This window comes from Pongo pygmaeus, chromosome 13 (genome assembly GCF_028885625.2).
Source record: "Pongo pygmaeus isolate AG05252 chromosome 13, NHGRI_mPonPyg2-v2.0_pri, whole genome shotgun sequence".
NCBI classification, from domain to species: Eukaryota; Metazoa; Chordata; class Mammalia; order Primates; family Hominidae; genus Pongo; species Pongo pygmaeus.
Genome location: NC_072386.2, coordinates 122,186,390 through 122,199,276, shown reverse-complemented (window position 1 = coordinate 122,199,276; position 12,887 = coordinate 122,186,390). Strand labels below are relative to the sequence as shown.

Below are 12,887 nucleotides of genomic sequence, written 5' to 3'. Positions count from 1 at the left end.
TGGGCGAGGGCGACGCGCGTGCGCAGCGGGTGAGGGCGCCGGGCCCGGTGGAGAAGCAGGTGTGAAACGCGGCGATCTGCCCTCCCTCGGGTGCTACTGCTTTGTGTGCCAGGATTTCTGTGTACTCTAAGCAGACGTGCAGCTTTTAAAAAGCGCAGTGGGCTCCCACCCATCTTCTGCTCCTTGCTTTTTCACTCCATCTGGCGTGAAGATCTTAATTCTGCGTCTGCACAACGGCGTTCTGCCGGGCGCGCCAGTTTGCTCCTAGTTTTTGTTTTTTTGTTTTTTTTTTTTTGAGACGGAGTTTCGCTCTTGTTGCCCAGGCTGGAGTGCAATGGCGCGATCTCGGCTCACCGCAACCTCCGCTTCCCGGGTTCAAGCGATTCTCCTGCCTCAGCCTCCCGAGTAGCTGAAATTGAAGGTTGCACGCCACCACGCCCGGTTAATTTTTGTATGTTTAGTAGAGACAGGGTTTCACCATGTTGGCCAGGCTAGTCTCAAACTCCTGACCTGAAGTGATCCGCCCGCCTTGGCCTCCCAAAGTGCTGGGATTACAGGCGTGAGCCACCGCGTCCGGCCTTAATTAATTTTCTTTTTAAGAGACGGGGTCTCGCTCTGTCGCCCAGGCTGGAGTACAGTGGCAGGACCACGGCTTGCTGCAGCCTCGACCTCTCTGCCCCAAGCGATCCTCCCGCCTCGGCCTCCAGAGCAGCTGAGACCACAGGCGCGTGCCCCCACGCCCGCGGGCGCTCCTAGTTTTCTTGCCAAAAAAACATCGATGCCACGAACCTGCTTGCACATACATCTAGCGATGAAGTGGGTGAGGGTAAGTGCATTTAAAACCGACCTAGGGCCGGAGGCGGTGGCTCACGCCTGTAACCCCAGCACTTTGGGTGGCCAAGGTGGGAGGATCCGTGAGCCCGCTTGAGTCCAGGAGAGCCTGAGCAACACAGCAAGACCCCGTCTCTACAAAAAAATACAAAAATTAGCTGGGCCCGTTGGCGTCTGCCTGCAGTCCCAGCTACAAGGGAGGCTGAGGCAGGAGATCACTTGGGTTAGAGAGGTCGAGGCTGCAGTGAGCCTTGGTCTCACCACTGCACTCCAGCCTGGACTACAAAGTGAGACCCTGTCTCAAAACAAAAAACAAAACCAAAAAAACCTGGACATCAGTGGGGGCTGCAAGGCCATCAGAGGCTCCAGTGGGGGCATCTCCCCTAAACTCCGTGGCAGAAGACTGGAGGCTTCTTCCTCCCTTCCCAGGGCTCCTCCTCATCAGCCTCTCCAGCCCCCTCTGCTGAGGGTCAAGAGCCTTCCCAAAGGCCTGCTTTGGAGCAGACAGGGTACTTTTCGTTGGGTGAATGCACCCCTTCCCATGTTTTCCCTGGAACAGTCGGCACCCAGAGCAGAGTAACTGACAGCAACACAACCAGGCTGATGGATCACTCTTCTCAGCCTCACTCCTTCTTGATCTCCTGGGCTATTTGTATGTTAATCTATACAGACCAAAAGGGCACACTGCAGGTTTAATAACCTTAATTATGGTTCTTGGCTGTCTCCAAGACTTTTTTTCCATGTTGGTCAACATAGCATTAGATGACACCAGTTAGAATTTAGTGGTTACTTCTTTATGGCTTACCCTTGAGGGGTTATGTGACTCACCCAAGATCCCACAGAGAGGGAAGGAGCTGGGGCTCACCTGGGTTTGTGGCCAGAGCCTGCAGGCAACTGTATTTACAGTGGGCAGGGAGGGTTCCCTGGGCTCCAGGAGGGAGTGGGGCTGGGCTGTTAAGCTTTTGGTTCATGCCATGCTAACAGTGGTGGTGCCTCAGGACTTACAGCCTCCATCTTGCAAGCCCCCAACCTTAGGACTAGTCTCCTTCAGGGCCGGTCTCCCTTTGAGATTTTGTGAGCCACCTGTCCCTAGGGAGCAGTGAATCAGGGCAGTGAGTGTGGCTGGTTAAAGCTGAGATGCCCGTGCCCAGGTCCCCAGCTCTCTTCCATAGTCAAAAGGCTTAGAAGGAAGTTGAGGGACTGGGGTTCCTCATGGAAACAGCGTTTTATTTCTTGGGGGTAATTTATAAGTTTTCTTAGCTGGTTCTAGGCACTAAGCTAAATGCTACTGGTGACTTTGAATCCACACTACGCCATGAGGTCGATACCATTACAGTCTGCGTTTTATGATTAAGGAGACTGACTCAAGTGGTGAAACGTCTTTCCCCAGGTCACACAGTGAGCCAATGGCAAAACCGAGAACTGCTGCCTCAGCCCATTCTTACCTTTTACCTTTCGCCACCCCAGGCCTGGCTTGCTCCCTCCCCACCCCAAAGCACAGCATAATCCTCCCCCACTTCCTGCAAAAGCACCGCTAGAAGTGACAACACAACACGCCACATCAAATGCTTACCTCCTCTGACCAGCTCATTTCTCACGGCAAGTGACGGGGCCATAGGCAGGCACTGTGCACAGCCAGATGCCATCCGTGGGAAGAGAGTGGAGTGCTTGATGCTGCCGCATTTGGAAGATGCTTCTTAGCCACGGGTTTCAATCCCTTCTCTACCTATACAGCTTCTGTTAAGGCATTTCAGCCGTGCCACTCCTAATTTCCGTGTGAACTCTTTGATCTGTAGTCTCTCTGGTCAAATGACCAGGAAACGAGGGATGTACAACCTGAGAAAGCATGTTCAGCTTTATCTTTTTCAACTTTTTTTATTTAAATAAGGAGAATTCTTTCATATGGAAAGAGCTAGTACAATCACATATTTGAAAGGAGAAACAATAGGTACTGAACCGGAGGGAAAGGGCGAGGGTGAGTGTGCCAGCACCGGCCTGGTGAATCCACGATTCCATTTCCCATCCAAGGTAAGTTTCCCGAAATAACGTATAAACAAGCTGCACATTACACCTCTAGCCATCGTCTGCCCTTTCAAATATCTGGTCTACATGGAAAGACAAAGAGGAAAGGCCAAAACATAAACAAAAGGAAACAAAAACAAAACACAACCCTCTCAGGAACCAAACAAAAACCCCCAAATCCTTTTTTACTACACAAGGCATGAGGTCAAAAGCTTGAGTACAGTGTCCCCTTCAGACCATGGGAGAAAGGTGTCCACACAGAGCCTTAGCAGGAATTTCCACTCTGAGGCTTCAGAACACGCTGAAGATGGGGCTCTGGGGGTGCCACTACCATCCTGGAGGCCACCAACTGGGGTGGAGACAGTGAAGAGCAGGTCTCACATGCCCAAAGACCACCAGCCAAATATACATTGGTGGCCCTGGTGGAGCATGGCTGGGCGACAGTGTCCATCCCCAACACTGAGCCACTCCTGTCCTGGATGACTTCCTGCTTAGGTCCATCACGTTTCAGAAGAGAGCTGGCTTTCTGGAAGCCTACGTTTCCCATTCATCACAGAACACGACAGAGTGCACACACCCTGGTATCCTTGGTCTTCAAAGGCCATTTCCAGCAGACCCTCTAACCCAGGCTTGCTCTGCAGGAAGTGAAAAGGGACAAATGAAGATTTGAGGGGCAGCCTGCAGCTACTTGGCAGAGGGGAGCCAAATGGCAAGGGAGAAGGCTCCACCAGAGCTGCCATGCTGCCGCAGCAGGCCAGGCCACAGCATGGCCATGCACCTGTGCGTGCTCAGCTTCCAGAAGGCATCACTGACCATCCCGAAGGCAGATACAGAAGATAGGAGGACAACAGCACGGCTGGAGAGCACTGATGTCAACGTTTAACAAGGTACCCCAGTGTCCCTAGAAGTGGCTGGAAGGACCACAGCTTTGGAACTGAACTGATTTTCTTGAATGTGAAATAAAGTCATCTTTTGTTTTCCCCCTTAAGGAACCTAGAGCCAGAGTGTCTATGAATCCCAAGTTTGAAAACAATACGAATGTTTAAAAAAAAAAAAAAAAAGCTGTGGGGAGAAGCCAACAGTTAAGAAAACCAAACCAAATGCAGCTGGCATTGAAGTCCCCAGTGGGTGGATGAGCATTTGAGATGCACACCCACACTCTGGACTTGATCCCACTCTAGTGGACGGTGGACAATACCGCAAGGCCACTGGTTGCTGAGCAACGGGCCACACCCCCGATGACCAAGGCAGAGCTGCCAGCGTCGGGAGGGCAACTTTAACAGGCAAAAGTGAGTGGGTTCTGACCCCCCACTCCCTACCTCAGCAGCAGGAAAGGGAAGTGCTGGTCTCCACCTGTTCCCACTAAGGCCCCGTGGTATCCTGGCAGAAGCCTCTGCATGTGTCTGCGCTCTGAGGATGGGGGTTTGAAAACAAAATAAGACCCTATGTCCTACTACCTTGGGCTTGGCTGTAAAACCACGGGAAAGGAAGAGAGATATTGCACCTTAAAACGCCTCTGCACTAAGAACTGCATTTCATCAGACCAAGGAGGGGTTGGGGCGCTGGGAGGCCTGAGGCCTGCCCTCAGCCCCCAAAGTCTCATTTAAAACCTGCATCTCAGCGAAGAGACTGCAGCTCAGGTCACACAGAGGTGGTGACTGCACCGAACTTCACATGCAATTTCCTGGCCTTTCCTGCACAGAATTAATTCAGACATTCTATATAAATAGAGCAGTGAAACATTTACTTTTTTTTCACCTAGACCTACAACATCAATACATATAAATAAATTCTAGTGTTTTTTGTTTTTTTATTTGGGGTGGGGGAGGAGAAAGGAAGGAAATACCAGGTAAGAGAAAAGGGCTGGAGAACAGGTGACCTTTTTGTTTTTATTTTTTCTCAAACAGCAAGTACTGTGGGTCTGATGCCAGGTTCACCTGAAGGGTACATCTTAACAGCATCCAGGAGGCTTTCTTTCAACAAATCACACGCACCACCGCGTCAGGTGGGAGGGGTCTGGCCATGCGGCTCAAGTGTCCAGGTGGAGATGAATGTGTGGCTCCCGCAGGCCTGGACTCACCCAGGAATGGCTTGGCAAGGAGGGCTGGTGGGGACAGAGAGGGCTCATCCCAGGTCCCACAAGCAGCCACTTGCAGTGGGAGAAGGAAAAGCAGACAAGAAGCTCAGGTAGGGAATACCTGGAACTGTCGGGTGGGCAGCCCCTGGGGAAGGGACTCAAGCATAAAGGCTTGGGATGAAGAGGGAAAAGACCAGGTGAGGGCAGGAGGGGAGCTGCTGAAAGATGCAGGTGGACAGTAAAGCACCTTTCAGTAAAACTGCCCCTTCCCAGGCAGCTCTGGGATGGGCGCTGTTCATAGGAGGCCGTTCTCCCACTTCCTTAGAATTGTGAGAGCAGTGAGAAGTTACTTCAGCAGTTCCTAAGATGCTCCTTCCCCATGTTCTACACTAGACACAGAGCTTAGAGCCCAAGCCTGAGCGCTGTCCTGCACCCGTGAGACGCTGAAGGCAGCCTCTGGTGGGGGGTGCATCCCCGGCCCCCTCCTCACGGTGTTCTGAGCCAGCCTCCTCTGGAGACGCTCAGTGACCCCTAAGAACAGCTGAGAAACTTGAACTGTCCCCTTCCCTTTCCTTGGAATGACAGAATCTGGAGTGATTTCCTTGTTTCTTACTTAAAAACAACAAGCCCAGCACACGATGGCTCACACAAGCCTCTGGCTGGAGAAGCTGCCCTCCCGGAGGCTGTGCAGGCCCTTTGGACCTTGGTCAGCCCTCCACCCAGCCTCACCCTGGACCTGCCTCTGCTGTCTGAAGACAAACGAGACTGATGCCTACTGCTTAGCTCAGGCCCTCCTGTCCTGACAACCTGGGTCTGCTGCTGGGAGTGAAGCAAAGGAGGAAAAGGACAAACTCCCAGTGGCCTCACTTGGGGACCACACACGGGTCCACTCCCTCCATCACCAAGTGGTGTTCACGATGAGCTGTGTGGGAGGTGGAGACGGGTCCAGAGAAAGCAGCAGGCTCCGGAAGAGGAAGGAAGGAAAATGACAGGTTACAGAAGGCTTCAGGGAAAGAAATGTGTGAAAAACACAGCACCCCTGCAGGGCAGGGTATGGAGCCCCAGAAGCAGAGCCCACGGGGCCTGGGATGGGCCTGTGGTGTGTCAGCTCACCCCATCTGGGCCAACCTGGGAGCCACCAGCAGCCATCTCCATGATTTGTCTCTGGTGCCCAGCACACCCACTGGCTTTAGAGGAGCCCAGGACAGGGACCCTGTGTGATTCTCATGCTAAAACCATCATCAACTTCATGGGCTGCCTGTAAGCGCCCTGGGCTCATCAAGCCAGGAGCTGGAACCCAACTGTGACCCCCCCACACCTGCCTGCTGCTCTGAGCACCTCATTGCTTCCCAAGCGGGGAGCCAGGCACCAGAATGCTCACAATGGGTGCCCTCAAGAACCTCCTTTTCTTTTTGCAAATAACCTCAAAGGTGAACCAGCTGAGGAATCAGGAGGGGAGATGCATTCTTAAGAGTCATCTCTTAAGGTATTGCAGTGACGTATCAAACTAAACAGGACAGAGGCTAGAGATGGAAGGGAGCAGAGGGGCTGGCGAGAAACATATAAAAGTTCAGCTATACACATGGAGCTTGCGTTTTTGTTTTCTTTTCCTTTCCCCTTTGTAAAAACCTTGGCTACATTTTAAAACAAAAAGCCTCAAAGTAAAATGACCCTGCTGCCAAACCACTGTGCCTAGGGATGGGCGGCTGGGCCAGAAGCACTGCTGAGAAGGCGCCCTGGCTGCGCGGCAGGACAGGGAGGAGGCAGGGAGGGCGGATCTGCACTGCACGGGAGGCGTCACTCCACGGTCACGGTGGGAGCAGATGGGATGAAGGAGTCGTTTGCTTTTTTGTTTCATATCAAAGCAAGCGGGTCAATGCCATATATCCACGGGTGCAAGCTGGTTGACAACGGAGCTTTTGGGAGTGGAGAGGAGGGAGGTCTCTCAGTCCGGGCCAGGCATTTGGACGGTGGATCTGGTGAGGCTCCCGAATGTCGGCTATGTCGAGGCCGCATGGCGGCACCGTCCCCAGTGGGGCCAGGCGAGGTGGCAGCCAGGCACCGTCAGGCCTTACTCTCCTCCACTTTGACAGCCCGAGGCTTGATCGCTCCGGTTCGCTTCGTCTGGGAGGCAGCCGAGGGGGCCTCCTGCAGCTTCACGGCTCCCAGGCTGGGTTTCTCATCCACTCGTTGTTTTGCCTTTGGACAGATGAATGGGAAAAACAAAGTGACCCTGACGCTGAAACGTGTTCGGATACATAGTTCCCACCACTCCCTTCCTGCTCCTGAGTTGCAGGGAAAGCTCCCCTAAGTCATCCGTCCCTTGGTTGAAGGACCAGACTTAGAAACCCTCCTACTAGTAAGGAAAGTGGCGCGAGTGCCGTCTCTGCTCCCTCCCCATAAGCCCTGAGTGCAGTGATTCGGAGAGGCAGGAAGACACCGGGTCCTCCACAAAGAATTCCGCGATGGCACATCCCAGGGCGAAAGCAGTTCTGGTCCCAAGGCCAACTGGAAGAACCTTTTCAAATCAGTGCACCTCCTGCCCCACAGGCAAAAAAGCCCCTTCGAGTAGATCCAAGTGCCCCCTGCACGTCTCAGAGCTCCCGATTATCTGCTGGGGCCCTAGGCAGACTTGGCCCCCACAGATCTCTGGCAGCGATTCAGCCAAACCCCCCACCATTCCCACTCTGTAACCTTTCCCTGGGGCCCCATTCCTAGTCAGGGCTCCCCTGGTCTGTGGCTCTACACGGGGAGTGGGGTAGGGGAAGTCACAGAGCAGCCAGCGCATCTGCCCCCCACCAGGTCTGAACTCTGGAAGAAAGCTTTAGAAGCTCATTCCACACAACTTTCATGACCCCCCAGGGGAACCAATGAGAGCAATCACTTCCCACCTCTACCAGCCAGGCACAGTGACTGATTAAAAACCCAGGTCTGAGGGGCCTAAGCTCTGAGCCCCAGCACGTTTTAGAGAATAGAGAAGAGAATAGTGCGTGCAGGAAAAGACACTGCGATGTCCTTTTCATTATAAAATGGGAAAACTTAATTTCACCTGTGCTCCCACCCAGCCAAGACAAAGACGAGACACACCACCGACTAGAACCAGCGCGCGCACCCCGGCTCCTAAAGCCGACCCCCAAACCTAACCGAGTCTCCCAGGGCACCTCAGCCCCGACCTGCCAGGGCTGGTCCACCTTCCAGCACCACCTCCTCAGAGGAATCGGCATCCTCCCTTCTCTGCAGGACAAGGAAGGATCCAGACGCCCGTCAAGAGGAGAAATGCCTTCGCCAGGAGGGACGCGGGCGGCCCAGCTCCCGGTTCCGTGCTCTAACCGCTAGGGCATGGCTCTCTTTAGACAAGGAGCGCTCAGATAGGTTGGACAGTCCCTTCTCTTTTGGCGCTTGGAGACGGGCCTAAGTGTCCAGGGCTGAAGGGTCTGGAAAGCCATCTTCTACCTGTTGCACGTAGTGTCCCTGCACAGAGCCCATGTTAACTGCTGATCCAGAGGGCTTCCCACTGGGGCTAGCAGAGCTAGGCCTGAAAAAACCAAAGGCAGGGGTTGAGAATACACAACGTGTCACCACAGAAATGGAGTCAAAGCCTAGCACATGGAGGAGGCACAAGGAAGGAAGGGCCTGCAGCCAGAGGCGCTCACTCGGGACGGTCCGTGGATCTCTTGGATGGAAAACCACCACAGACCTAAGACAGCCCAGAACGCAGAAGGGTGAGGGGGTGGCTGTCACTGACCACCCTGGCACCACCAGGACAGAGCTCAAGGAGTCGCACCGCAAGAGAGGGAGGCTGAGGCCCTGTACAGATGGGCATGGCTGTCCTGCTGTGCAGAAAGCGACACTGGCCGTCTCAGGGTCTGGACCAACACGATGCAGTGCCCCAGACAAAAGGCCTAGAAGCCTGACACTGAGCCAGAACTGTGCCGAGTATTGTTCTAGTCTTCACTTTTCAGAAAAGGGGATGGGGGAACCAAAATGTACAACATGCTTCTAAATGTGTTCCACTGACCACTAGTTAGTTCCCAGGGATGTTAATTAGGTGCTACGTGGAAAAAAAAAGTCTGCGGTCAAAAAGCCTAAGTGCCGTGTGCAGAGTTCAACAGGATTCTCAACCTAGGCCCACTCGGCCTGTGTGGTGAGTACCCTCCCCAGCAGGCCACCCCGGGGACAGCACTCCCCCAAGGACCTGACCAAGGAACCCTCGTTTTTGCAGCGCACATCTCAGCAGCTCTATTTCCAGAACACTTTGGCAAACACTGCTTTATACAATTATAGCAATTTCCCCAACCCCCCTAAAACACCATAGAAACAAAGCTACTAGTTTAAGGCTTCCACTTTCTAAATATGCTCCAAAGAATAATCTGCTGCCATTCATTCCTACAACTACATAGACACAGGCGACTCTTGTCCCATGAAGCTCTGTCTCTGGGTTTTGCTTTTTGAGGAAGGCTCTGTAGCCAGAGGCTGCTGGAATCTGCCTGTGGCAGCAGCGGGACAGCGTCTGCTGAGACCTGCAGCCGCCTTCCTCCTTCCAGTTCCGCTCCATGGTCGGTGCTGTCCAGCTATCTTTTTCACATAGTCCTGATGTTTTGGTCTATGTGACAGACATGGTAGGAAAACGAAACGTACTAAAAACAGAAATAAATGAAGCCAGGAGAGTGAAAATAAGAACAGAAAAGATGGAATGGGAGGAAAATCTACAAAAACCCCTTTCTCTGGAAATGAAGGTACAAGAGTGGAATGCTGTGATGGAGGACAGGCAAAGGGCAGCGGGGCAGAGGGAGGGCAGCGGGGCAGAGGGGGTGCAGCGGGGCAGAGGGAGGGCAGCGGGTCAGAGGAGGTGCAGCCGGAGCAACTTGCAGACCATGGGGGCCTGGCTTGCAGAGTGCCCCTCGGGCCTGCAAGTACCTGTGTAGTTGTGGGGACACCTCATGGCGTCTGCAGCGATGGTGTTAACCTCACAGGGCACCACGGGTCAGGCAGGTCTGTTTCACTCATTTGTTAACACAGAGGGGTCTCAGGAACCTCCCACATGTAACAAGGGTGGACTGTACAAGCCCTCGGAGCCCAGGGCCAGAGCGTGCTGCCTTCACACACCAGCACGGGCAGAAAAGGCAGTGGACCAGAGGCTCTTGCCAACATCCGACAGAGCCACCTGAGTATCCAGCTAAGGGGACCTGAGACAGTTGCTGGAGGTGGAGACAGACACAAAGGAAGCAAAAAGAGGGTGCTGGTTTGTAGCCTGGAAGGAACGGCTCCATACGCCCAGCAATAAAAAGTCCCCTGGCAGGGGTCATAGGGCAAGTCCGAGGAAAGAGACGCTGGGAAAGGCCACGCTCCTCCCCTTGCCAGGATGCAGCCCTGTGGCCAGTGGGTCCTGTTTTTAGGATCTGATGGGAAGTCACGTCAGTCCTGATGCCTACTAAATGTCAGCCGTTCCTCTTCCTACCTTTCCAGAAAGCTCCCCAATCCAGAGCATCTTAATAATGATTAAAACCAAAACCACTCTGCTGATTCCTCACTCCCCCAAATTTAACTGCAACACAAGGGCATCCCAGTGCCGAAACACCACAGTGACACATGGCCCATAGAGGGACCAGGTCTCTGGCGGCTCTCCCTAGGCCCAGATTCTTCTGAGCCACTGGGCTGCGGCTCTGGCAACTGCTCAGCTACACAGCACGCAGTCCCCAGGGAGTGGCTTTACCTGTAGGTCTGTGGCGATGGCACAGGGCCTCCTGAAGGGACATTCTGTTTACTGTCGGCAAAGTGGAAGCCTTTCATCTCCATCTGAGAGGGCTAGAGAGACCAAGCAGCAACAAGCTGTCATTTGAGGCCCTGGAAACAGCTGGTCCACACACTTACTGAAAAACCCAGGGCAGAGGTGGTGAGGGCCATGGGAATTCCCAGGGAGGCATCTTCTAGAGCAGTGGTTTCTGGCACTAGGGCCCAGTTTCATGGAAGGCAATTTTCCCACAGACCAGTACAGCTCTGCAGCCCAGGGACTGGGGACCTCTGTTCTAGAGAAATCTGCAAGCCCCTTCCCTCTAAGCCAGACTCAAGAGGGCTTCTTCTTAGAAGCAAGAACCATCACAATACTTTGTTCTTTTTAAAGTGAGGTGCGAGAGCCAATGAAGCATGGCTGTCCATAGCAGGGCCTCCTGGGGAGCCAGGGAGGAATGATGATTCCTGGCCCTCAGCCCTCGACACGTTCAGAGTCCCCAGGACCTGCCTCTGTGTTGGCCCCACACATGGTCACCTTCCTTTCTGCCCTGGCAGTCCTGCATACACCCAAGCCACTGGCTCTTTCTACCACACAGGGGTACTTAGCTTGCTAGAAAAAGTTGGTGACACAAGGCCCCCTCCCTTGGGTCAGAGGCAGATGGGGTCCCCTTACCTCTCTGCTGGTGTTCAGGACTGGCGGCTGAGACCCGGGCGGAGGAATCCTTCGGGGGGCCCCAACAGAGAGGCTCTGCCCAGGCGGCAGCTGAATGGACTGGGGCAGGATCAGTGGCTGCTGCCCGGAGCCGTACCGAGGCATTGGCATGGTCAGCTGCTGGGCGACAATGACAGTCAGGAGGGGGAACAATGCTACGGAGAAACCCCAAATGCACCAAAGAGCACCAAAGAGCGACCGCACATGCACTTCAGATTCACACACTTCAGAAGAACTAAAGCAAAGCCTGCACACAGCAGGACATGCTCTAATTTCTATTGTAGCACAGGAGAGATCGCCCAGGATTTCACACCTTTGATGGCAGAGGCACGTCTTCTTGCTGGAATAGAGTAGGTGGTGAGAAAATGGGCAAGACTAAGCTGGCTGCAGGCACACGAACTAACAGCGTTAAGTGTGTCTCATCCACGTCTCTGCTAAGGGCTGCGTCTATCTTCAGCCCTTTCTGCCTTTGTCCAGCAAGTGCTTACTAAAAGCATACAAGGTGCCGAGGAAGCGGCAGGGCCCTGTCCAACATGGGCCTGCACACTGCCAGGGCAGCGTGTCACACACTGGACACAGCTGCAGGACACTCAGGGTGCAGAGTGGCATAGGATCTGTGGGTGCACACCAGATTTGTGGGTGCACACGGGGTGGGGGGGGGCAAGGAGAGGACGAATGAGGAAAGTCAGAAGTAATGGCCAAGCCAAGTCCCAAAAGATGAAAGCTGCACCGGACATATATCTCTGCATTCCTTTGTACAGCACACACATTCAAGACTCTTACTGTTTTGCATCAAGTGGTGGTAAAAACAAGACTGGGCTGGATTCCGGACTGTGGGGGTCCTTTGAAGCATGCTGACAGGAGAACAGGGTGGCTGCAGGGCCTAACTAACTAGAACAAGATAGGCGAGGTGGGGATGTGGGCCTGGAGACTCTAAGGACAGGGGGACAGGATGGGGTAGGGGGGCTGGGCCACTTTTGGTCTCTCAGTCACTGTCCTCTTCATCTCCCTACTATTGAGTCCACAGTGGAGGGTCAGAAGGATCTATTGGAATTACATCACTGAGACTTGTGGTGGCCAGAGCCGCAAAACACCGTGCTCCTCCTTGGAGCACCAAAATGGTGCAGGATGAAAATGATGGGCACATGCTGCCGTTTATAGAGTGCTGACTTGGGGTATGATCTGACTTGCAGGGAGGCCAGGTAGGAGCCCCTACAGGAGCTGGACAGCGTGCAGGGGGGTGGCGGGGATGAGACACAGCTGGATTCTGAATCCTTTTAAAGCCAGAGCTGACAGGCCTGCTGAAGGGTCAGGGGGCGAGGTGAGGGGAAGCAGGGAGCCAAGGAGGATGTGGACTGGACAAGCAGAAGGACCGGGAGGAAAATCGAGTTTTGGATATGATGAGTCTTGAGATGCCATGAGACACCACAGCAGAGATGCTGGAAAGTCCATTGGATTTGAGATTGAATTCCAGGGACAGATCTGAGCTGAAGATGTCCACTTGGGAGTGAGGAG

General features: G+C 53.8%; 1 protein-coding gene, 1 non-coding gene and 1 pseudogene across 23 annotated transcripts in view; 1 reads left to right on the top strand and 2 right to left on the bottom strand.

The window, feature by feature from the left end:
* Window positions 1–2,686: 2,686 nt before the first annotated feature.
* The window catches only part of PRRC2B (proline rich coiled-coil 2B), a 127,167-nt gene continuing 116,966 nt past the window's right edge, over window positions 2,687–12,887 (bottom strand). For 14 of the 22 annotated variants that reach the window (XM_054500087.2, XM_063649963.1, XM_063649961.1 and 11 more), the window contains 4 exons: window positions 11,334–11,492; window positions 10,644–10,735; window positions 8,384–8,465; window positions 2,687–7,129 (listed from right to left, as the gene is read on the bottom strand). In XM_054500087.2, coding sequence (XP_054356062.1) covers window positions 6,995–7,129; window positions 8,384–8,465; window positions 10,644–10,735; window positions 11,334–11,492 — 468 coding nt within the window. In that variant the 3' untranslated portion in view covers window positions 2,687–6,994. The remainder of the gene's footprint in view (window positions 7,130–8,383; window positions 8,466–10,643; window positions 10,736–11,333; window positions 11,493–12,887) is intronic. The other 8 variants (XM_054500090.2, XM_054500093.2, XM_063649965.1 and 5 more) reach the window with 3 other exon arrangements.
* Window positions 2,734–3,476, top strand: LOC129043420 (uncharacterized; annotated as a pseudogene).
* On the bottom strand, window positions 12,354–12,439 carry LOC129044788 (small nucleolar RNA SNORD62). Its single transcript, XR_008504781.1, has one exon. It is a non-coding gene; the product is annotated as a small nucleolar RNA SNORD62 (small nucleolar RNA).